The following is a 26,726-nucleotide window of genomic DNA, read 5'->3' as shown; positions in this document are numbered from 1 at the left end:
TTTTCAAAATACACCGACGCCGACTCTAATTCCTACTTGACACATTAGGTGTCCCAAAACCTACTTGAGAGACTCACTGTGTGGTTTAAAAATACTAAAACACCTCAAAAGCTTGAGCAAGAACGCGTCTACAAAACCACTTGAGTTAGATTATTGAGCTAATTGACCCTTGTAAAAAAACTTGATATCCCTATTTCAAAAGGATAGTAGATTATTGGACTACTTAACTACTTGATCCTTATAAAAAAAAAAAAAAAAAAAAACTTGCCATCGTCAAAGGGTACAACATGATACCAACATACATCGAAGAAAAATTGAATTCACAAATGGCTTTATTAGTAAGTAAATTAATGCAACAGGGTACAAAAAAAATGCAGATGGACAGTGGCTTTGTAGCAGTGGCGGATCCAGACTCGGAAGGCGGGGGGGCCAAAACTGAATTTTGGCCGGGAAAAAAAAAAAAAAAAAAAATTTAAGCCTGAATTTTTTTTGGGGGGGGGGGGGGGCCAGGCCTCTTGGGCCTTCAACGTGGGTCCGCCACTGCTTTGTAGGATAATAAAAGAATAGGAAATCAAGGCCATGTTTGGTATTCCTCTCAAAAACAATTTTTTAGTTTTTGAGTTGAAAAAATTGAAAGCAAAAATTGAAAACATGTTTGGTTTAAGTTTTTTGAAAAAAATTTCAAAAAATTTTGAAGTTGTTTTGGAAAAAAGTAAAAAAAACTGAAAACAAATAAAATGTGTTTTTGAAAAAAAATTTCTTCTCCTCTCCTCTTTCTCCTCATCTTCTCTTTTCATTCTTTCAAAAACAAAAATGAAAACTATACCAAACACTTTTTTCAGTTTTTTCACTTTCTCAAAAACAAAAATGAAAACTGTACCAAACAGTTTTTTGAAAACAACTACAAAACAGTTTTTCAGTACAACTACAAAAATCAGAAAACAGAAAACAAAAACTTTTTGAGTTAACTACCAAACACAACCCAAAATCCTCTCTTGGAAGATGACTTACTCGGTTAGGCTTTTGTACCAATATAGCGACTTGTGTCTCTAAGATCATCAGGTATATAAAAGAAAAACTAAAACTAATTAACCGATACAAGTTTGACATTATCAAAATACCATAAAAATAAAAATTTACACTATATCGATCCAAAGTCGTAAGGTCTTCATAATATTCCCGATAAATATAGGCTCTAAAACATAAAATATCACAAAAATTTTCATCGAGTTTTTCTTTTTTCGTAATTTTTTGTCTATACTTTTACTGTTTGGCAATATTTTGTACTCCATGATCATGGAAACATCACCCGCCAATGAAATTTGAACCATGCTTTACATGTATACATCTTCTTTCTATTTGTTACATATACATATTAACATATAATTCCAGAAGGAAAGAAGAAAACACAAGAAACAACCCTACTACTCGCTAAAGATAAAGAAGAAGAAAAAAACATGTCATATATAATATATGGCGTGATAATATTAATTTGCTATCATATGTACCTAATAATGGACTACGTTGCAGCTATTGATGTGGAGCATATCTACGCCCTATGGAGGCATTTTCTTCTTTTTCAAATAATGAAATGAGGGTAGATCCTAGATATATTTATAAGTTCATGCTATAATAAAATTCAACACTCTTTTTCACTTGCAGAAAGTATTAATTACTAAAAATATATTCAATAATGAAGCCAGCTAGGGAATTGAAATTGAATGAAGACGGTCACCTAAAGCGTTTACTGTGATTTATTTGATCTGTTTCAGTTATAACTTTTCTTTCGTTGTGCTTTGTTGGGAGACCTTCCTTTCATTTATTTTTTGGAAATCCTCTCAGCATTAATATTCTTACCTGAAATAGATACATTCGGTAACGTAGGTGATCCCACATTTCTTTCTAGCACAAATAAAGTTACATGGTCCTTCCTCAACGATTTCACATAATGATCTGAAGAAATTTAAGCACTTCAAAAAAAACAAAAAACAAAACATCAATTATCTTTTCTGCGACTTTTGCTTGATCTGAATTCTAAAGTACATCCGTGTCGTTGTAAACAATAAATGCAGAAAAAAAATTATAATAATTAAAAAAGCTAGCCCCACAGTCCCTCTTACATTCAGTCGGTCGCAATTGGTGAACTTTGAAGTAACAACAAAGCATCTCAATGAATGCTTAATTAATTTGGAACCTACATATTGATCTATCCCCATTTATTGTAGAGCTCATTTCTGTTTACTATGACTCTCTCTCTCTATATATATAATAGATGATCACATCATCGGAGGAAGCCACGTGACGGCAATGGGGGACCTGACCCTGTGGGTCCCATCTTTCCAGACCAAGTCCCCGAACTCGGGAACCATCTGTCTATTCTTGCTCGTGAAAGTCACCTTGTAGGAAAGCCTCTGACCCACCTGAGTGAACCTCAGCCTCCGCGGCTCCACCGCGACCTCGACGCCCTTGAAAGCCGACACCGAGACGCCGTACTCCGACGCCGCGGGCCCCACGTTGGTGGCGGTCCGGCGGACCACCACCGGCGGCGGAGACGCCTTCTCCGCGAACACCGCGGACACGGCCGGGTAGTTCAGGTCGGCGGGCCCGCGGCGGGCCCGCCCGCACGTGCGGTTCGAGTACTTGGCGAACACCGCGAGCTGGGGCTTGGTGAGCCCCTGCGAGCACAGGAACTCGAAGTAGTCCTGGGGCGAGATGTCGTAGACGAGCCCCGGGTCGAGGGCTCGGGCCGGGTTCACGTGCCCCGCCCCGTGCTCGTACGGGCCCGAGGGTGGCGATCCGGGCCCCGCGGCGGCGTCGCGGAGCGGGCCCAGCGTGTTGTCGTGGACGTAGGCCGTGGTCATGAGCGCGGACTTCACCGCGGCCGGGCTCCACCGCGGGTGGCGGCTCTTGACTAAGGCGGCGATCCCGCTCACGTGCGGGCACGACATCGACGTCCCCGACAGGATGTTGAACCCGACCCGCCTCGCGTCCGTGGGCAGGCTCGACGGGCCGAGCGCGCCGGTCCACGCCGCGAGGATGTTCACTCCCGGGGCGACCATGTCCGGCTTCAGGACCTCCAAGGTCAGGAAGTTGGGCCCGCGGGACGAGAAGGCCGCCACGACCGGGGACGGCCTCACGCCCAGCCTCGTCCCGAGGAACGCCAGGCTGGCGGCGGGCCTTCTCGCGGAGCGGACGTAGCGTTTCACGGCCGCGGCCTCGGACTGGCCGAGCGCCACGGCCGGGATGAGGTGCGAGTCCGCCACGAGCTCCTCCCCGTTGGCGGCGGTGTTGGCCAAGATCATCCCGACCCCGCCGGCGTCCTTCACCACCTGGCCCTTCTGGACCCGGGGGCTGATCCCCCGGTCGCAGATCACGATCTTCCCCGCCACGTGGCGCCGCTCCAGCGTGCCCTCGAGGCAGAGCGAGCTCGGGTCGGGGCTCGACGAGTTGCTCCCCATGTACACAAGCGGGTACATTGTTGTTTCCTTGCCCTTGCTGGTGCCTAAAAGTGAGGTTAACCAGGTAAACTATTTTAGACGATTAACAATTGACCATTAACCGAGATTGTTTTATGAGTCCATTCGATATATTGTCATACATTTAGTTTCACATTGCTATATTATATAGTCAACATTTTGTAAATTTTAGATAAATAATCCAGTCCATGTATTTATAAATGACGTAAATACTCAAATCAGGAATGTCACGTCAAACATATAGCAAACTCAAACGTCAAATGTTAGCTAATTACCTAATTTTTTGTTGTTTTATTAATAATTGTTGTTCTGGTTAACCATAAAATAACAGGTTAAAATTAACTTTTTGTTGATTAATTTTGACTTTTGATAAAAAGCGCACCTTTAGTGGTGGCCCTGTAGAGGGAGGCGCCGGAGAAATTGCGGCGGTCGGAGAGTCGGACGGTGGCGGGGAAGTCGCGGTCCATGGTGCTGGCGCCGACGGTGGCGAGCCAGGGGGAGACGTTGGTGAGGGAGACGGGGTCGGGGCCGCCATTACCGGCGGAGCAAGAGACGAAGACGCCCATCTCCATGGCGCCGAAGGAGGCCACGGAGAGGCTGTCCTTGTAGTAGGAGGAGACGCCGCCGCCGAGGGAGATGGAGAGGACGTCGACGCCGTCGGAGACAGCCTTGTCGACCGCCGCCAGGATGTCCGAGCTGAAGCACCCGCCCATCCAGCACACCTTGTACGCCGCCACCCTCGCCCCCGGAGACATCCCTCGAGCCGTCCCTCCGGCGTACCCCAGCAGGCTCGCGCCGCGCACCGGCGACCCCGCCACCGTCGCTGCCGTGTGGGTCCCATGCCCGTCCTAATAATCATATTTATGACATCAAGACAAAATAATATGACAACTATTCATTTTAAGATTTTATAAGCCCTCAATAATTTTATCCCTATTTTTTTATATATAAATACTCTTCAAATTTTTTTTTTTTTTTTTTTTTTTTCTTCAAGGTAGTTTTGCTGCAGTGGGGATTGAACCCACGACCTCCACACTCCTCTGTGGAGGTCGTGTGGAATAAAATTATTAAATATCTAAGAAAATTCTTTAAATAATACGTGTTACATATAATAAAAAAAACGATTAAATTTTGTAGTCCCAAAAAATGCTATATGTGTTTTAAGTATGATATAAAATTTAATAGCTTTATGAGGATATTTTAGTCCAAAAATTAAGTTTGAGGACTAAAATGTCAAAATCTTAACCATCAGGAATTTTAGGCCAAAAAAAGGGCCTAATTTTAAATCACAGACACACACACACCTGGTCCCTTGGAGAAATGTATTCCTTGCGTGGGTCCATCTTCCCCGTCGCAGCCTCGTATCCTCTGTAGAAGCTTCTGGCGCCGACGATCTTCTTATTGCAGTGCCGTTTCTCGAACCCTCTTCCGGTCTCGCACTGACCCTTCCACCGCGCCGGGACGGGGCTCATCCCGGCGTCGCTGAAGCTCGCGCTCTCCGGCCATATCCCGGTGTCCAACACCCCCACCACCACGTCGTGCTCCGCCGCCGCCCCCGCCGCCGACCACGCGCCGACCCGCGCCGCGTCGAGGCCCAGGAACATCGGACTCCTCGTCGTGTGGAGCTCGTACTTGGTCTCCGGAAACACCGCCGTGACTCCCTCCTGTCGCTCCAGCTCCGACGCTTCCTCTTCGCTCAGGTGAGCCGCGACGCCGTGGAACGCCGTATCGTAGCTGTACACGATTCTGTCTGGTCCCGACGACTCTTTCTCCGCCACGGAGCTCACCTTTGAGGAGTACCAGTCCAGGTGGTTAGAGAACGAGCTCGGCTTCGCTGCTTTGTCCATTTGGACGATGAAGATCTTCTTCTCCGATGCTTCGGTGGGTTTGTGTGCGATGGTTAGCACGGCTATGGCGATCAGGACCAGCCATTTGGCTGGAGTTTCGGCCATGAGAGACTGAGAGTGTGTGTGTTGGAGTGAAGTGTTTTTGGAGTTTGGAGAGTGGGGTGAGATGTGGAAGAAAAAAGGAGAGGCTTTTTGAAGGATCGATAATAATGTTGGTGGGTTCTCTTCTCTTGGTCTCGATTCAAAAATATGTCTTGAAAACAGAGAGTTTGGTCAGTGGACTGGTGTGTTGTGAAGAGCAATTAAGACGGTTGGTCGCTTCATCAATGCGCAGAGAGAGAGAGAGAGAGAGAGAGAGAGAGACTGCCTAGCTGTTGTGGCAGAATTCCGTATACAGCACTAATTTAATTTCTTTTGGGTAAATAAATCGTCTTTTTTACGTACCCTTTTCACTGTTGATTTTTAAGCACCGAACGAGGTTGAAAAAGCCTTTTTTTTTTTTTTGAGAGGGGACGTTTGCTTTGGTTCTGGACCGCGAGATTGTCACTTTCGTCTGATAATATTTATTGATGCGCTGTCATACGTATGCAAAAATATTGGCAGCAATAGTCGCATGCAATAGTGTGAAGGCGATCAATACATATGTGTTGCGCTTCTTTCTTTGGTAAGAATTACAAGTGGGGGGCAATGTGTAATAATGACATGTGAGGGTTTAGATGGGTGAAAAAAATAGACACAAAATCAATTTAATACGAATACGACTACGAGTGGAACCCTGAGAGTGCCTTGTTGTGGGCCAGATATGGCCAATTTGCGGTCCATAACTCTGCCCACAGGACACTCGCTTCATAATTCATCACCGTATATGTAGATTCAATGTTTTATAATTTCGCAAGTGCCCAAAAAAAAAAAAGAACAAGTACATAAAATTTGAGTCTCTCAGATTTTTTATTTTGCGTGAAACGTCACATTATACGTCTGTTCAGTTGAAGAAAACGTAAATATTTACAAAATGTAGTTGAGATTTTGAATACAAAAAGAAATTACAATATTGAAACCATTGTTTGTAGTCTTTTTTTTTTATTATTGGTGTTGTTAGGAAATTGATTATCGTACTCAAGAGAGTACAAAGAATATATAGTTAATGGAGTACACCGGTTCCGTTCATGGTTTTCTTCCCTATAGCGAGATCTTTTCATGTTTATGTTCTCTTCCATTTGTGTTATGATTCTAAAACTCTGAAGAATACATAGACTTTCTTCTTCAGCATATGACGGCATTAAAGATAGACTTACCACTTTAATATCATTTGTTCTTTTTTTTTTTGGTATTATGGATCTTGGCAAAATGAGAAACATGTTTGCCTTACTAGTATGCATATAACAAATCAACCAATCTAAAACAAAACATAATCAGACTACGAAATCCACAACAAAACCATGTACAATAAAGGTTTATAGCAGTTTATAAATGATAATATCAATGAGTCGATGAAAAATTATATAAAATGATACAAATCATAACACAAAAACAAAATGATAATGCATGAAAAACAAAGGAAAACCATAACATGCACACACACATTCATATAAAGGGTTTATAGTAGTTAATCTGCTGAAGTAATAAACCAAACACAGTTAAAATGTAAATTCAAATTATGAGAAAGGAGAATTAAATTTCAATCACTTAATTGAGTAGCCGACAATTGCTATAACTAATCCAACGCCCTAATTTTTGAAAAAATAAATAAAATTCCATTATTATCTTAATGGTAATAAACGGAGTGAAAGGTTTTCAATGATTTCCGTACACTTTCGATTCATGTACAGAGCTGAGCTGAAAGTTCTAGTCCGAAAGAACCACCAAAATAGAAGTTCTGGTGGCTCATTTTGTGACGTTGGATATCAGAATTTCGACGTAGTTTAATTTCTATATAAACAACAAAATTCCAAAGGGAAAATATCTAGAGTATCCCTCGTGTTTAATCGAAATGCGAGATTTATCCCCTCTATTTCTAGAAATATCAGACATATCTCTTCAGTTTAATATAAATGACATATACCTCCCCTAAAAAAATGTTATATTACAAATATCACCATTTTCGTTTATTTTTTACAAAAAAATAACTTGAACTCCTCAAAATACCCTTAATAGAATAAATATTTATTTACCATTTTATTAAAAAAAATCAAAATCTCTCTTTATAAAAAAAAACCTTAACTTTTTATAAATAAATTTTTTAATTTAATTTTTTTGTATATAGAATAGAAGATAAAAAATTATTTCATTAAGGGTATTTAGGGGATTTCAAATTATTTTTTTGTAAAAAATAAACGAAAAAATGTGATATTTGTAATATAACATTTTTTAGGGGATGTATATGTCATTTATATTAAACTGGAGGGATATGTCTGATATTTCTAGAAATAGAGGGGATAAATCTCGCATTTCGATTAAACACAAGTGAATCTATTGATATTTTCCCAATTCCAAATGATACTTTTCCAAATATATAATTACAATCTATTATTAATCGATATGACCCACACTGCCACGCGTCATGTAAATAGCATGTTAAACTTGAAAATCGCATATTTGGTATGGCCAGATTTTTTATAATAAAATCCAATTATTATTATTATTATTATTATTATTATTATTATTATTATCCTACTGCTTTATATGTACAATAATGATACGATCATATATTTAATCTAGCTACCGCGCACGAGTGTTCAGTGAATATGCTACGAAAATAATTGGACTGCTAAACACATTTTCTTAGGGTAGATGTTATAAACATATATTTTGGCATGTCACGTGTGCTCGAGAAGGCTGGGATATATATTCTATATTTTATAAAGAAAGGCAATATATTATATACTATATCTCAGTACAACTGGATCAAGATTGGCAATCTTAACAAGAACAAAACTTTTAGTAAACAACAAAAATGAATGTATTACTACTTATAACCGCGTTGGCCGTGCAATTAAGTTGGTCGAATCTTTAAATTGCATAGCTTTCTCTCTAGCTCGTTCACAACTAGATTGATCTCAAATTAGTGTAGGGTTATCTCGTAACTTGTTGTGCACGGTACTTATTTTATTGAGTAACAAGTAACAACAACAACAACAACATAATAATGATAATAATTAATAATAACTGTTTAACATCCCCTTCAACATCACAACTGCATTGTAATTAACTAAGTACTATCAATCAGTTCTGAGATTGAACTGCACATACTTTGAAAGGATATCAAAGGCCATGTAAAACCTAACCGGATATATCTTATCCAATTGTTGGCCCAATACAAAACTACTAAATTAGATTATACATCATTTCATGCATACAATCCTTACACACAACAGTACTAGTGTCGTTGCCTAAGAGTGTGATATTAGCTATTTTGTGTGAAGTCTTTCTCTTGTATTAATTAGAGTGTATGTTCAAGCTAGTCTCAGCAAACGTAAAAAATCTTCCAACTTTAAAGGTTATTTTCATAATTTATGTGGTTGTGTATTAATAAAGCATAAAATATTCAAAAAACGATTTTTACATAGGTATTATACATAGGCACATGGTGAAATTGCATGTCTCTATATACCTATTACATTTATATTGTGTATTATACCTACGTAATAAATAATGAAATATTTATCCAAATAAAAAAATCTTACGCGCGCTGAGCTACCATTTTTTTTTCTTTCCAATCACATGGTGATATTACATGTCTCTATATTACCTATTATATTTATATTTTGTGAGACACCAAAACCTATTTATTGCTTCACTTCACCAGCCACACCCCAACGCTCATGAAACGACTTTTTCACAACCATTCAGGGATTGTAGTGTTTTATTTATTTATCTATTTTAAAGGTCCTTCGACGACGGATCAATAATCATGTTCTCTTGTTGAAACCATTATCTATGTGCTCACCTTTTAAACAGTCAAACTCAAAGACACCGATGATCCATTAACTAAAGATTTATTCTCAATTCTCAAACATCTCAACTGAGGAGGCAACTATTTTTGACTATTTAATGCTCAACCAGATCTCACAGATCGATTGACGGAAACAGATGCGAAGCGGGAATGGGGACCATAAAAATCAAAGGGTTAAAAAGAAAAAAGAAAAAATTAGGGGACAACGAAGTGAAGTAAAGAATAAATGAAATATATAGAATATTAGAATCATACTAGGTTAACGAGTATATACTCATATCATATACGTGACATTAGTGGTGAAATTGAAAATCTAGAATTAGAGTTTGAGCTCCTCAGTTTCGCGGAAGAGATAATGAAGGATGTAAAGTGTGACTCGGATCGACGACGCACCATCCAAACATCGCCATGTGGCTTCGGAGCTGTTTTCGGGCTTCATTGTGAACATGCCCGGGAACATCTTGCTCTTCGACTGAATCAAGAAAAATAAATAGCGATTGAAAGTGGAAAGAGGAAAATAGCATTAGAAGGTTTGGGGTTTTACTTGTTCTAGGGCTTTGGAGATGCGTTTTTTTAGGAGATTGATGAGTTTTAGGAGACTCGTAAGCTAGGGTTTTGCTTGCTTCACGTATGAAACTCAAACATTTATCTATTTGTTAAATTGGGTAGGAGTAGGACCGTTTTGATTTTTCATTATTATTTTTGTTTGAAAATTTTAAAAAGGGGTAAAATTGGAAACAAATATTTGGTTTAGTTGTCAAATCATCAAAATTGGCTATTTAAACAAAAATTTACAAACGTTGGTTAGCTTTCAATTGCAACGTTTCACGTGACTTAGTTCGTATAATTTTTCTTTAATATAATATAAAATAGCCCAACAAAAACTAATCCTAGCAGAATAGCAAAACTTTTAAAATTATACATTAATTAAGAAAACATTCAAATAATTTCATTCAAATTTAATAAGGGATAAACGTATAATTTAGAAGTTTATTTAATAGAAATTTATAAGCTTACCGTTTATATAAAAAAAAACTATTTTTATCACACACCTAATTTAGAGTTATTTAATAAACAGGTGCATCATTGAAAAAGAGTTATAGTTAAAATTTCCGTATTGGAAATCTTGAAGCCTAAATTCAAAGCCCATTGGGCTTTGGGCCTCGTTTTCTCGTCTTTGGGCTGTAAAGGACGATTGTGTCATTACATCAGATCAGCGTGCAAAACAGCCTAGCTAGGTCTGCGATTATACAATCTCATTATTCTCCTTTTCCTCCAATCTGCAATTCTACTCTCTTTCTTCATCTCTCTCAGGCGAAAAACCAAGAAAGAAGGTTAGGGTTTAAGTACGAAGATTAAGAATTTCCCTTGCGTTCATCTATATTTCTTCCATTCATTTCTCGCTGCAGTTTTTTTTTATTCTCCCTGATGTGTGTTATATTTATCTGGAATATCGGCTCTTAATTTCATATTGTCGCTGAACTAGAATTATGTTGATTTGTTCAACGTGAATGATGTAGCAAATTAGTTCTGAGAATTTCGCTGCAGAGACAATAGATAATAATAGGAGACGAAATCCCAACACTGAGTGTTTATTTGTTGTTTTATCAGAAAATATTCATCAATGGCTGTCGCATTCTACGAGCTGACTTCTGCCTCTGGCCTGAAGAAACTCGACGATTTCCTTTTGACTCGGAGTTACATCACCGGGTAAGCTTTTGAAATCAAGCTCTGTTTCAGATCTGTATAGACACATCATTATTGATACACTGTATTGGTCTCTACAGATATCAAGCTTCCAAGGATGACATCACCGTGCACGCCGCTCTCGCCGGAGCTCCGTCGGCCGAGTACGTGAACGTGTCTCGATGGTTCAACCACATTGAGGCGCTTCTGAGGATTTCGTAAGTGCACGCACAGAACATAATGATTTCTGGGTGTCCATGTACTTATATTCTATTGTATTATATGTGTTGCTAATTATGTGATGACTTGTGGTGTAGCGGTGTTGCCGGAGAAGGGAGTGGCGTCGTTATCGAGGGATGTGCTCCGATCGTCGACGATGCTGTTGCTACTCCGCCCGCCGGTGATTCCAAGGCAAGTCTCTCTTGGAAATTACCGTAAATTGCCCCCGAACTATTTGCTTTGAAGACATTTCTGTCCATTAACTAATTTTCTTTGCAAGTTAGTACTCAGCTCTATTTTTTAACAAAATTATATAAACTTTTTTTATCAACATATTTAAAGAAATAAATTATAAATCTTGAAGCAAAATACTCAAGTTGCTTGGCTTAAAACTTTATTGACACAGTTGTTCGTAAGATTAGATTATGAGCCAAAAATGAAAAAAAAACATAACTTGAGTGAACATGTTTATGTTTCAGCGTAATTAGTTATTAAATTTAGTCATCAATATTCTTTACGATTGCTTTCAGGCCGCGGCTGCGGATGAGGAAGACGATGACTCCGATGTCGACTTGTTCGGAGAAGAGACCGAGGAGGAGAAGAAAGCTTCCGAGGAACGCGCCGCTGCCGTCAAGGCTTCCGGAAAGAAGAAAGAGAGTGAGTTTTATATTTTATTTTTTTAAATCATGATTTTATAATTAGGTCTTGTATTGAAGAAAGAAGCCTTAAAAACAAACACGGCTGTTTTGTGTGAATCATAGGTGGAAAGTCATCAGTTCTGTTGGATGTGAAGCCATGGGACGACGAGACTGACATGAAGAAGCTCGAGGAGGCTGTGAGGAGTGTTGAGTTGGAGGGTCTTCTTTGGGGAGCATGTTAGTTCATTTATATCCGTTTTTTTTTTCTTCTTCTTTTGTTTGAATGATTCAGTATTATTGTATTTATTTAGTTTTGCTGATTTTGTTGGATGGTTTCGATGTGGCAGCCAAACTTGTGCCTGTCGGGTACGGAATCAAGAAATTGACGATCATGCTCACGATCGTCGATGACCTTGTCTCTGTCGACTCGCTTATCGAAGAGCGTCTCACTGTTGAGCCCATCAACGAGTATGTCCAGAGTTGCGATATTGCTGCTTTTAACAAAATCTGTAAGTCTCAACTATACACCACAGTCTTGGGGCTCATTTGTACAATTATTATGGAAAAAAATATACTAACTAAAAAGTGCGTGTGTGTGTGTGTGTTTTCAGGAGTCAAGAGTCATACTTGGATTTGCAGAGTTGAAGGGAGAGACTGAAAGCATTTATTAATGCTGCCTAGTTTTGTTTTACAGGATTCATATTCATGTTCTTGTTGTGGTTTGTTGGAATGTCTTATATGAGTTGTGCGTGGTGGTGTGTTTTTGTTGTGAGCAGCTTTTTTGCGGGACCTAATTCATAAGAAGAAAAATACTTTTTAAGATTTTAAATTTGGTTTGGCTTCCTTTATTTATTCCGTAGGAAAGAGGATCTTGCAACATATTCCCCGGTGCTACAACACAAATGTTTTGAATTTAAAAATTTCGAAAAGTGTTATTAATTTGATTTGTATTGATAGTAGTCGCATAATGAACTAATCAACGCACTAGAGTTAAAAATAAAATAAAAAGCTGAATCCATCAACTCTTTAAATGGATGAAGAAAACTTACTCGTGATTTTTTCTCAGCGTACCAAGAAAAGTAACCCTAATTTTTTCTTGAGTCGCTGGTCCCCGGTGAGCTCTAATTTAAGGGATGCTTGTGCTTTAAGCACTCAACCCTTCCCTTGATTGGTTACTTACCTTTACCTCCTTCCGTGACACAAATTTGTTCTCGTGTTAGATTGCGATCCTATTTTAGCCATTTGTTCTTATTAGTGTTTTTTTCGACAATGTCCGAGCTGTGCTTTCGGAACAAATGGAGCGGTGATTGGGTGGTGCTTCCTTTGAATTTGCTCTCACCATTGACGCTCCCACTGCTCTCTTTTCCGGCTCTGTCGATGGGTTCGTCACAATCGTGCTTTCCCCCCCCAACAACGCCCATAGTTCCATCTCTCTATCCGCTACGATCCTGAAAGCTATGGCGGTGTTTGTTGTTTTTCGTGATTAATTTTTCTAGTGAGGATGTTAATTTTAGGTTTAGTAGTGATTTTTATCCTGAGTTTGTGTGTTATGATACTCTTAATATTTGGACTTTTGGTTAGTATAGTTTATCTTTGACATTTATGTTGTTTCCACTTCGATGCTTTTGTCCCCAATGTTACGGTTGTATTTTGGGGAGTTCCCAATTCGAGTTTTCTATTGATCTTTTGGTGTGCTTGAATTAAGTTTAGTGTGGTCTATCTTATGTTTGATTGAACTCACGTGTTCTTTCATTCGATTATAGTCTTATTCATCTTTAGAGTCTTTTGTTCGTTTGAAGTTCAGTGCAAACGCAAGCATACAAACATCGTATATCTCTTAACAAGGAAGGAGACCTCAAACCAAAAAAAAAAATAAATGATTTGCTTTCATCTGATTATAGTATTGAAGTTTGAAAACTGAACTTCCTTGGTTTGAGGTCTTCTTCCTTATTAATAAAAGCGACACAACCTAATTTTATATAATAAAAAGACTTTAAAAATGAATAAGTTGGTCTAGACTAGGGTCTTAAATATAAGTTATATATGTGTGTATATTTATTTTCTTTGTACCTAGGCTTGAAGAGGCTTGGTATGATACCTGTAATGTATTATATGGTTTTGTAAGTCATCCCGGTGTATATAGATGAAATCTCTTCTAAAACCTCGATCAATTTTGTAAATCTTATCTTTTTTTGAACGAAAGGATAAATCATTGCAAAATCTTGAGGGAGAGAGCATATTTCTTTTTAATTATTGTAGAGAGAGCATTTATGGTACATATCTCAGAATTGCAGAATTGTCAAAATTAAGTCTCAGTGTATGGTAATAAAATCAACTTTTGAAAACAAGTCTAATAAAGGGAAAAAAAAAAAACATTAATATCATCTTAACTATAAAATATAATTAATATATGTAAGGTTTTTATTAGTTTTATTTTTTTACTTGGATATTTATAAATTGAATTCATTCGTTAATGATATTATATATATAACATCTAATATCAGGTATATTAGCCACATTAGCTAGGCATCGATCTGTAAACATGATAATTGCCAAGCATAGAAAGAATAAAAAATATGTAATATATATTAAAAAGCAAATTTCAAATATTTGATGGGAAAAAGCAATATAGAACATAAAGGTATATAATCGTCGGTCGTAATCGAAGCTACTATATTCAAAGGCAAATTTTAGAAAGTACCGGTAGTGAAAGTGCTCAAGATTCAAAAACAAAACTATGTTCAATATGATAAAAAAAAATGTGATGCGGTGTAAAGATATTTCGTATAAATACACATATTTTCTATACAGGTTTCTACTAAATCTTTATTATTGTTTTGGAGTTGAACTGTATAATTTCTGAAATTTCTCTATTCAAATCGGCAACAATAGAATATAACTTTTTTTTTTTTTTTTAAATTATAATATATCTGGTAATACTACGACGCAGGAACGGCAATAAGGGCACGAGTTACGAGCCTTCAACCACCGGACGACGCAGCCACCGTGGAAAACATGCAAACACCGCGTCCGTACAGCGTCCCTCACAATATCCTCCAAACATATCGCGCACGTGCGTTCCACGTCACCTCTCTCGCTATCGTCATCGTCGCCGTCGAGCTTCACATGCACAAGCTGTGCCTCGATCGCCGGCTCGTACTCGTCGTCGGTGTAGTCTTCCTCCACGAACTCGTCTCCGCCGGGACGGTACGGACCGCCTATCACCAACTGGAGTGAGAGCACTCTGGCGGCGCGGAAGGCGTCGCGAAACTCCGGGTCGTCGGTGAGGACGGCGGCGCCGGCGGAGGAGTTCAGCCACGGCACGGCAGCAGCCAGAAGCGCCTCCGGCAAGGTCCACGGAAGATCCGCGAGCATGTCGGAGACGATGGCGTGCGTGTCGGAGTAGAAATCCCGGCGGTCAAACACTCGCTGCTTGGTGAACAAATTCACGGACTGCTTTCTTCCCGGAGGCCGTATAAAGTTGAGGTACTTGGCGGTGAAGATGAAGTACTCTTCGCCGTCGTCTTCCGGCGGCGGCGGCGGTGGATCTGAGGAGTACGGAGGAGTTTCGCTCATCACTAGGTAGCAGTAGTACCGCTCGCCGTCGATGTCTGTGCCGTGATGATCGTATAGTCGGTAAGCTAAACTATCTGCCATTATTGTTATAATGTGGTATTAGGTGCTTTTTATTCACTCGGATTAAGTTTTAATGCTCGGTGAAGCTTGTGAATATAATATGGTGCAAGTGTAACACTATAAATCCTAGTAGGAAATCGAATCCTATTCCTCGTTTGGGAAAGCAAGGTTATATATATAGGCTAGAAAAATCTTATCGTATTAGTTATTTATGTATAGGATGACATATATATACATAAAACAGCCCAACGTACAAAACTAATCCTAGTAAAAACAAACAAAAGTTGTAAAATTATTTGTAGAATATACATTAATTAAGCAAACATTCATATAATTTCATTCAAATTTTATAAATTAGTTAGCCAAAATATTGCTTTGAATTTTGCATAGTTAACGTTTTGTATATCCATATTGCAACATTGCCATTGATAACCAAAATAAACCGGATATATTTCACAGAAATACCACTATTAATTACCAAAATAACCGTCCATTTTATTTCATTTTTTTTTTTGTAAAAAATCGAAAAAAATCTACTTCTACACATAACAAAATCAAATCTACTAACAAAAAAGATTAACTCATTAAAAAATTTACACTTTAAATTTCAAATGCTAATATTAGTTAATATTTGTTGATATCAAATCATAAAACTATATATTATTAATATCAATTGCGAATCTAATGATGATGAATAGACTTCTCTAAAATCATTTATCAATATGAAGATTAACTTAAATTCAATTATAAACATAATGACTTTATTCTAAATTGCTAAGCAGTGAATAATTTAATGTTCGAAACAGAAGAGGACAAAAATCGATGAGAACATTTGAAAAAGATTTTAAAAGAGAGAGAGAGAGAGAGGCTTGTAAGGGAAGCATATATTGGGTATTGTAAATAGTAACAAGATAAAAATTGTATCGATTAGCTTCATTTAAAATTATAGTATGATTATTTCAAATGTTAAGAAAATAGCTGAATTCATGCTTACGTCTCACTCTCATATTGGGTATATTTCTTGTGTTAATTTGGATTAATATGGCACTTTTTTGTGTTAGTTTCGACTATTTTTCCTAATGATCATATAGTTAAACTTGAATTTTAATATTAAGGGTCTAGAATAACTATATATCTATAATCAATGGTTCCTTTTATCGTCATTACAAGTCAATTCCAGTCATGTATTTCAACTCTAAATAGTTTTAAGAAACAAAATATCCTGCTAAACCGGAAACTTTATGAAATTAAACCAACTATCATATTTTTTCACAGTATATGTATAGAAAGAAAGAAAGAAAGAAAGAAAGAAAGAAAGAAAGAAAGATACAGAAATAATGACGAAACCGCAAAATAAAAGAACCAGAAAATAGTGAGATACATATTCATATCATACCGTGTGTCCTATACGAAGAACTAAGATATCGAAGTTGGCAAGAAAGCAAGTACAAACAAGAATAAAAAAGAAAACTAATCTTTCTCGTCAGACTTGTCGTAATATTCTGACAGAGCTCCGACAAGCAGGGCACTTCTTAGTTGGACCGTCGAGCCAGCGAATCACGCAGTCTTTGTGGAACAAATGGCTACATGGCGTCTGTACAACCACCACCGTGTCCGTGACCAACAGCTTCCCCAAACATATCGGACACGTGTCCTCCACGTCATCACGCTCCTCCTTTATCGCCGCCACTTCGTGTCCGCCGGGACCGGCGATCTCCATCTCCAGCGAGACCACCCTGGCCTCTCGAAAGGCCCCGGTGAGCACCGCGGCGCGTGCGGAGGCGCGTATCCACTGAATCGCCGGAGCCGTCAGGACCTCCGGCAAGCGCCACGGAAGTTCGGCGAGCACGTCGGAGACGAATGTGTCTGTGTCGGAGAAGAAATCTTGGCGCTTTACCGCTCGCTGTTTCCTGAACAGACAGACCGTCTGTTTCCTTCCCGGTGGCGACAAATGGTTGAAGAGGTAAATCATGGTGAAGATGAAGTACGCTTCGCCGTCTTCTGGAAGAATCGACGATTGATCTTGAGAGTACGGTGGTGGTGGGTTTTCCTTCACTGTCAGACGGCAGTTGTATCGCTTGCCGTCGATGACTGTACCGCCCGGTTCGTATAGCGTGTAAGCTACGCTAGCTGGCATTGTTGATTCTTGTAACTAACGAATCAAGAACTAAGAAAGAGAGAGAGAGAGAGTTTTGAGATTCTTGGTTTGATTTGTATAATTGCATGGAATGGATGTCAATGATTGTTTGACTTGTCTTGATATCAATGACTGTTATATATACATTGTTGAGATTTAATCTCAGACTTTGGGCAACAACTAACTATGATCCAACGGCTGAGTTTGGCTCAGCTTGATAGCTAACCTTTTTCACCCAGTGCCGGTTACCTTCTTGTCCTCCAATAATACATTGACACATCATTTCCCTTTATAGTTTTATTTTAAAGCCTTGTTTAAAAACTTAAAATTGACATTTGAGAGCGTCTAGGAATAGAATCGTACCGTTTTTTTAGTCGTTTTTTTGGATGTTTTTTTTAGAGTCGTAGTCGTATAATAGTAGCGTTTTAGATAGTTGAAAACTTGAAATTGATACCACATTTGCTTTTTCAACAAATGTCGCCTGAGTTAGGGTTAAATAGTCTAAAAGTGAAATTAATAAATTTGTAAAATAATCAAGATTTGTCCGTAATAATATAAATAGCTCAATTTTATTCAAATCTGTAAATATTAGGTGTCAGTAATTTTATACAAAGGAGTCAACATTTGTATTAACATTGTAAAAAAAAATTGGACTATTTAACTTTGTCTATTTGTATTGCCATTATTAACATTGTGATCCATTTTTTTTTATTTTGTCAATTAAAAAACATTGACCAATGTATATAGCCATTTACAACTTTCAAAGAAAATTATTAACATGGTACAAAAAATCTTGACTATTTTGTAATTCTAATTATTCCATGGACTAGTTAGAACACTAATTTCAGTGTTTATCTTTGGTTTCTTTAATACTGTCTTCTGTAGCAAATTCATGGAGAAAAAAGAAGAACATAGCGACCACAACACTTCTAAGAGACTCCAATTTCCCATGCACTTAGTTTTTCTTTGATTTTTTTGTTTTGTTTTAACAAAGTGTGGGTGGCACCACACGACTAAATTTCATTAAACCCCTGACTAATGCAGCGTAGAGTAAAACCGTGGTTACAAATCAAGAATAAAAATCATGTTTGTCATTGGAGAGCGCTTTCAAAACCCGGCCCAACCAACTAACATTAGCCCTAAAACCAAGATAATGATAAGCTAAGTTGTCTTGCCACCACATTACAAGAACGGAGAAGGATGATAATGGTATCGTTTGGCATAGCTTTGTTTTTAAAAAAAGTGTTTTTAGATTTAGTTTTTGAAAAAAACTGTTTTTTTTTTAAAACTGACATGTGTTTGGTAAACTGTTTAAAAAACAGTTGTTACTGATAACAAAAACTGATTTGGCGTTTGGTGAAATAAATATATTATAGTAAAAAGACTAAAATATACATGTTTTTAAAAATTAAATAATATTAAAGACAAAAAGAACTAATATAATGTTAATGTGCATATATAATTGAACGTCTTTGTCTTTTATAATAACCAAACCTTGGGAATAGTTTTTTTTTATATATTATATAATAGTTTTTTTTTTTTTTGATGTAATTGGGAATAGTTTTTTACGTACATACATTGATTTGCTCAGAGATGTTTGTTTGCTTTGCTCAGAGAAGAAGAGAGAACAAGTAATTGTGCAGGGTGAATAAAAATAAAAAACATGATACTGAGAAAAGTAAAAGGGGTGAGGAAAGAAAAGTCCAGGACGCGTGGCAAAGAATGTGGTGAGATAAGGGATAAAGACAAGGACGCGTGTACTGTCAAATTTCCAGGAACTAAAAAGCAAAGGACAGACACTGAGGATATTAAAGTAATTATATACCACAAACATAAACGCTTTTTCCAAAAGCTAAGATTTCTAGCTTTTTGGAATCACGTACAATTTTTAAAATCGTTTTTAAAGTTTTTTCCAAAAACTGTTTTACCAAACGTAAACAAACAGTTTAGTTTTTTTAAAAAACAAAAACAGGGATTAATAATCTGTACCAAACGGGGCCAATATCAAAATTAGGAAAATTAGAGGACATCACCTTAACGTATCATATAAGATATCCGTATTAGGAATGAATCCGCTTGTGTAGCCACCTTAACCACTTCGAAGCAATACGATTGAATCACTACTCGGTCCCTAATCTTTATTCCATGAAGAATTGTCGCGGCCTCTATGAGAGGAGGAGAAAAGCCTTGATTTTGAGATGCCTAATGCTATCACCGTGGTCCAAACCGTCCCTCCCTCGAATCCATATTGGTACTACTCCTCCAAAAACCTTCCGCTACTCCACCAACTTCCCGGGTAGCCAATATGGTCTTCCTATCGCCACATTATTTTTATAGTTCCAAATTTTCCAAACCAAGGTAACATAAAAATAAGTATCCCCCGTCTTGCTTGAATCAAGTCTCCGACATTCCCAAAAGATGCTATGCATAATGGGCAGCGAATAGTGTGACTTTTGGTGGGATATCACTAGCGGTTTCCACCATGTTACAGTCTCCGGGTGATTAGAGACGCTCACCGTTTGTATCGCCACCGTTGATTTTAAGTGGCATGTTTATTTTTCGAAGTTAAAATGAATGTATGTTTAAGTCAAAATCTTATCCAATATCATTTTTTTATGGACAATTAGGATAATAGCCTACTCTCATTTTCAAAAATATTTAAAATTTTATTTTATTTTATAAAAAAAAAAAAAACTCATCAGACCGAAATAAATTAAATTACTTTGACCTGTCGGACTATTTTTTAATAAAATAAAACTTTGGTCAAAATTTTAAAAGAAACTAGGAGATTGACTAGTTGGAATAAATTCTTCTCTTTTTTACCTATAAAACACTCGATAACCATCATCACAACGTTTTCCCTAAGGTTTCCGAAGACTCATTATCAGAACCAGCAGCTCTTTTTTTTTCTTTTTTTTTTAGGACAGAGAACCGTGCTGCTTTTGACTGTTGTTTATATTGATTCATAGCAATCTTTATCAATTTAGGTTCAGTTTTTAATTGATGTAGATCAAATTCTAATTCTATAGTTTTTAGAAACAAAATATCCTTTAATATAGAAACTTTGTGAAAATCATACCAGATGAAACTGATTGCAAAAATACCAACTAATATTTAAAGACTACTAATTAACCCGAACCATTATTTAATTACAGGTACGCCATATAAGCCATACTTTCTCTTCAGCCGCACCATAAGTGACTATACAAAAAAAAGTATGTAAATAAAAATGATAATATCGTCCAAATGCAAAATAAAATAACCAACTTTAAATATTGAATTTCAATCAGCAATAAGGCCATATACTCGTCATATAAATATAGCCATGTGTCCAATATTGAACTCTACTTAAATAAAAAATATTGAAGTCCAACGTGTTGAGCGTCGGAATGCGTGTCAAGAAAAATTTCTATGTACGCTCTTAGTTTAGATTTTTATCCATTTTCAAATGACAGGAGTCGGAAATCATTTTTCGATGACGTATTAAAGGGTGTCACAACCATTATTTATTCCATGTTATTATAAGTACGGCTCTAGATCAAACCAGGTGTGGGTGTAAGTGTTGATTCACCTTTTTAGATTACCACTCTGAATGAGAGAAACTGATTAATGCATTTTATACATATTATATAATATCATCACAGCTTTATGATCATCATCATAAATTGATGTCTATATTATTCCAAAAGTTGTAGATATACCGTATAAAGGCATTTTAGTATTTTCGCGTCAAGTTACTTATGAGAAATAGACAAATAGTCTAGACCTACTTTTTTAATGGAAATCTAACAGCCATTATGTAATTTTTTTGAGTAATGCTATTTGACACAGCTCACGAGTTGGAACGATCCACTCAGAAATTGACACGTGGATGTTGGTGGACACGTGTCAACTTCTGAGTGGATCGTTCCAACTCGTGAGTTGTGCCAAAAATCATTCCCCAATTTTTTTATATTAAGTTTGTGTTCTAGTATTACATTTTCACATAGTTTACCGCTTTAATTACAATGTTTAATTTATAGTGAATTTGACATTTATTTGCAACTTGCTTGCTATATCAATTGATTAAACCATTTAAACAATTTGAAAATGTCAACTCTAAACTTTGGAAATGAGTCAATGTTCATCCTGCGCATTCAGACGGCAGAAAATCGTCGGAACGGAATTCCGAGCATCGACTGCGCCTCGTGGAAGAACCGTCTACCGCTGGATGAAGGACGGAAATTTCCTTCCGCGGACGTGGCGGAAATGTCAGAGGAGCGCTCGGGGGGTCATACAGTTGACCTGACATTTGAGTTTTTTTATTATTATTATTTGGGTTCATCTGGGCCGTTGGATATAAAATCCAACGACCCAGATCATTTCTGCCATTAACGCAGGTTGGAGCAGCTCGGAAGGAAGGCGTTCCGTCAAGTTCCGTCGAATATTCACTCGGTACGGAAAAACCATTTCCGGACCCACGGAATTTCCGTGTGAAACGCGACGGAAAGCTTCCTTCCGGGAGATCGTCGGAAGGTCACGACCTCGGTACGGTAGTTTCGATTTCGTCCGATGCCCAGGTTGAGTCAATGTACGTTTGGATATGTTCATATCTCATTTAGATCAATATCAACATTCACTTAATACTAACAGCAAAAACAAAAAAACAAAAAAACAAAAAAACAAAAAAACAAAAACAAAAAAACAAAAACAAAAACAAAAACAAAAACAAACAAAAAAACCAAAAAAAGGCCATGTGTTTCAATTCATGGCTGTTTGTTGTGTTAAACAGGTAATATTTTGTTCATAGCTAGGTTGGAGTTGAATTGTGGTGATTACATAGAGAGGATCTTTGACTATAATTTTGTTCGACTAAAAAACTTTTTAAAAATAATTTGTTGGATAAGCGAATAGGATAAATAAATAAAAACTATCATATAAAACCAAATATATAATCCATCACGTTATTAGTGCTATAAATAAATAATAGTATATGATGATGTTGTTGATACAACTTATTTTGCTGATTTGAAATAAAATGCATTATAAAACGTTACACTTCATCCAAGCAATTGCACGTTGTCCATCAAGCACTAGACCATTTCTTTATATTTCCACGCAAGTTCTCTTGGAATTGCGTCTCCTACAATACTTAAGGAAGTTATCCTCAGTTTGCTGGCACAAAGTAGAAAATACAATTTATATTATAAGCAGATGTCAATAAATTTTCAACAGACACGGAATCTTCAAACGAATTCTCAAAATCTTTGAAGATTTATAGACATTCATGTCAATAAATCTTCAAACGAATTTCAAAATTTTTCAAATGAAAAATACAAAAAAAAAAAAAAAAAAAAAATCTTCAAATGGTTATATGAGAACAAAAGTGAACATGGTGATAATTATGCAACTCAAAAATAAAAAAAATCAGCCACGCACGAGAGAGAGAGAGAGAGAGAGAGAGAGAGAGAGAGAAGAAGAAGAAGAAGAAGAAAAAAAGGTTAAAAAGGTAGATACCCAAAATGAACAGTTATACTTTTAGATTTAAATAGATTTATTGAATTTTGGTCTAAAATTATTAGGAAGATCATACTTGTGGTATAATCCTATTTATTTCTGGAAGAAGTCAAATGCTCAGATTATCAAGGTTTGCTGGCAATACAGCTTTATAAACATAATAAATTGCTATATACCTAATATTTCATTAATTGTAGTAATACACATAGAGATATATATGGAATCAGAGACTGTGTAACTTCTAATACGATTTCAACTGTGAATCTTGAATATTCACGATTTTAGGATTCACGTCGATTTACAATATCCTAAATTCAGAGATTAAGATCAATTAAATTCTAATTCGATTAATTCTACTTAATATAACATGTTGCTTGTCTTGAACTCAAGTCTATTTACAGCTCCCAGCAAGTTGATGATCGTCGTCTGTGACTCTGAGGGACTGAATAGTCCCTTCCATCGAGGCAACTTGAAAGTAGAGAGGGAATCAAATTGTTCAATGATGACACATCGTCCGAATGAATTAAATAAATAATTATATTTTATATCTAATTTGTTGTTTTTTACTGTTTTCATATTTGTTTATTGGTTTTTTTTTTCCTTTTTTCCGTATGTATAGTTTTATTTAAAATAAAAATAAATCGTTAAAAAGTTCATAAAAAAGATATTTGTGAAACATTTGAAAATATAAATATTTAAAACGAGATATTTGTATAATTCTTCCCGTAAAGATAATAATTTGATTTATGTAAAATGATATCTGCTTTAAATTAACAGTTCTTACTTTTAAAAAAAATTTAAAAATTAAGGGACCATTTACTAAAACTATGCAAAGCCACAAAAGAAAACAAGACGAGTCAAACGAGACAAGCAAAGGGTCCGTAACAAACGCAAAACCAGCACGCCATCCCGAGGTCCGGTGTACAAAAAATTACATGGCACTGATCAACTCTAACCAGATTCGCTAACGAAAAAGACTTAAAGTCATCATAGGAAGCAAACAGTGACAAAGCGATACAATGATTCAAATCGTCAATCAATCTGGTAAGTAACCATTCTTACTTTTAAACACATTTACTAGCATAATCAATACTAAATGGTAATAAGACTATCAAAATGACACTTTAATATATCCTAAAACGCTCATCACTCTATTCTGACTTTCCTATGTGGGAGTTTTTACACATCTAATATATGTCTAAAAGTTACAACTAACATTTATTTTAGTCTAATTTGTCTGCCTTAGTTTGTTTTATGTTGACTTTCTTTATTGGTCAGTCCAATACAGGAGCAAGGTGTAGCTATTATGAACAGAAAGGAAAATAAATTATAAGGACAGAAGAACTAGAGCTAGAACCAGTTGGAGAGCATAGGAGATAAAATTATAAGGATATATATCTCTATTTTTCTCTCTTTCTCTCTGAAATCTAAATAGTCTCAAAGAACTCTATTTACAGGCATATCTCCTCTTCTAGCCTCTCTAGCATCTTTGAGGCATGGTTTGGTCACAGACATATGTATATTATACGCTCGCAAAAGTCCTCAATATGTCTGACTTTATGTAGTGCGATTTGTTCTCACCTTAGTTTGATGTCACTTTACTTCAACAGCAACATACTTTCTTAATGTGTCTTCTAATCAGAAGATGTGATTATAATCGTGGTATCAAGTCGATGAAGACGATAGAATTAGTATTTTTATTTAAGTATCAGTTTGAAGGGCCTAAGCAGTCTGGATCTATCATTCAACAACTTGGTGAGATGAGACAGAGCCAATGTTACACTAACAATTTATGTAGTACTCTTGTATCAAAGAAGAATAAGGTCAAGTCCTTGTTTAATATAAGGATCCATTCAGTATATATATAGCCATATTTACAGTTTCACATTGTTATATAGTCAACGTTTAATAAATCTTAGGTAAATAGTCACGTCCATGTAATTACACGTATAAATTGACGTAAATATTAATAAAATGGCAAACCAAAAATGTCACGTCATTTTTATGGTTATTTAACTAAAATTTACGAAATATTGACTATATAGCAATCTCAAACGTATTAGTTGACTAATTACCTAATTTTTTGTTAATTTAATTACTTTCCATATGTGATGTGCACTAAACGAAAAAATCGGAGACAGACACAACACCTCGTGATCTGTCCCCAGCCAGCTCTGCAGGATGATAGAATGAAAAAAAAATCGCTGCTTTAGTTGAGCATCATGTACACATGAACAAGCCCATAATATAGGTAGAAAGTATCACATACATTCAAACTCGGTTTATAGAAAATCTAATGGATAAATCATACGAAAACTTAATATATTTGACGGACTACTGGGGAATGGTAACATTTTCTGGTCTTAGTAAATTATTTTGGCCATTTTTTTATTTAAATATTAGATAAAATATTTTAAGGGATAGAGATTATAAAATTTTCAGCAATACTAGCTACCCGAAAAAATGATTCGGCTTCGTCCGTCGTTTATGTATATACATGTTATTCAAATAAATTAGCGTGATATGTATTATATAGTTTTGATTTTTCCTTTTATCGTGGGATCTCCTTTTACATATAGTGGAAATCAGAATGTGCACGTTGTAGCCCATAGGAATCTATATTAGCAGACTGAAACGTTTGTCATTACACTGAAAAGCAAAGCCAATCCATGAACAATTGCCGAATTAAAAAAAGAAACAAGTAGACGAAAACAAAAATCTCTCACTGAAATTATTCGCTTACTTGTAGTCTTAACAAATTGCCTTCTCATTTGTCATTACACTATAAAAGCATATTTTTAGTCACCTTTTATTCACTCGGTCCCCTATCCGTGTCATATTGTTGGAACGCAATATTTCCATACCCTACTCTTTTTAAAAATAAAAATAAAATAATTCGATAAATGAAAATTATTACACGCGCGAGCTTGGTGTCATAAACTAAGATACACGTTAACCTTTTTTTTTACTATTATAGTTATACGTATATTTTAGTTTATAAAATCAAGCTCGCCTGAGGGATACGTTATGTATTATTCATTAGTATTTGTACATTGCCGGACCCTAAACGCACAAAGTGATTAGACAGTGAATTTATTAGTGAACAAATTAATTAACATCAAAGAAATATGGTATCAGGCAGATTCCCAACAAATTATAGTGGAAGACCTTTTCCGTTTAGAAAACAGACCGTCACTTTTCTAACATATGATATAAAACAAATTAATGGTATTGAGAGTCTCGGAAAATTAGTATAAAAAGGGCATATAATTACATACAGTCACAGAAAACAAAATAGTCTTGAGAGTCTCCCGGAAAAAAGAATACTATATAAACAGTACACATTGTTATAGAATACTGGGAAAATTAGGCACGTGGTTCATTTTCTATGTTGAAATCCTAACTTTTTTTTTTTTGAAAAATAGAAATCTATTATTAATCACAAACATTCTTGATTAATTACAGACTCTATTGAAAGAGGAAAATCCTCCAACCAAACGAGTTTATCATCTATGGAAAGAGCGTAAGTTGCTAACTCATGGGCTACTATGTTGGCTTCCCAATAGATGTGAGACAACTTTACTCCTGAAAAGTTAGACAATAAACTAGATACATCAGACAAAATGGAACCAAACTCAA

General features: G+C 36.5%; 2 protein-coding genes and 1 pseudogene across 2 annotated transcripts; 1 reads left to right on the top strand and 2 right to left on the bottom strand.

Moving 5' to 3' along the window:
• Positions 1-1,871: 1,871 nt before the first annotated feature.
• Positions 1,872-5,657, bottom strand: SBT1.3 (subtilase 1.3). The gene is made up of 3 exons (XM_089602345.1): positions 4,781-5,657; positions 3,859-4,324; positions 1,872-3,502 (listed from the first exon to the last, which is right to left on the bottom strand). The coding sequence occupies exons 1-3, from the start codon at positions 5,426-5,428 to the stop codon at positions 2,277-2,279; spliced, it is 2,340 nt and encodes a 779-aa protein (XP_089458471.1). The 5' UTR covers positions 5,429-5,657; the 3' UTR covers positions 1,872-2,276.
• A 3,937-nt stretch (positions 5,658-9,594) lies between these two features.
• On the bottom strand, positions 9,595-9,735 carry LOC149380016 (mitochondrial import receptor subunit TOM6 homolog pseudogene; annotated as a pseudogene).
• A 761-nt stretch (positions 9,736-10,496) lies between these two features.
• LOC149380015 (elongation factor 1-delta 1-like) lies at positions 10,497-12,647 on the top strand. Its single transcript, XM_089602346.1, has 8 exons — positions 10,497-10,609; positions 10,887-10,985; positions 11,063-11,179; positions 11,279-11,372; positions 11,711-11,837; positions 11,942-12,055; positions 12,166-12,327; positions 12,430-12,647. Coding segments are annotated over exons 2-8 (702 nt in total). The 5' UTR covers positions 10,497-10,609; positions 10,887-10,899; the 3' UTR covers positions 12,432-12,647.
• Positions 12,648-26,726: the final 14,079 nt, after the last annotated feature.

Source organism: Urtica dioica, chromosome 12, assembly GCF_054948205.1.
Source record: "Urtica dioica subsp. dioica isolate 48M chromosome 12, U.dioica_male_clone48M_v1_H2, whole genome shotgun sequence".
NCBI classification, from domain to species: Eukaryota; Viridiplantae; Streptophyta; class Magnoliopsida; order Rosales; family Urticaceae; genus Urtica; species Urtica dioica.
Note: the sequence above shows the minus strand (reverse complement) of the source record. Positions and strands in the feature narration are given on the sequence as shown.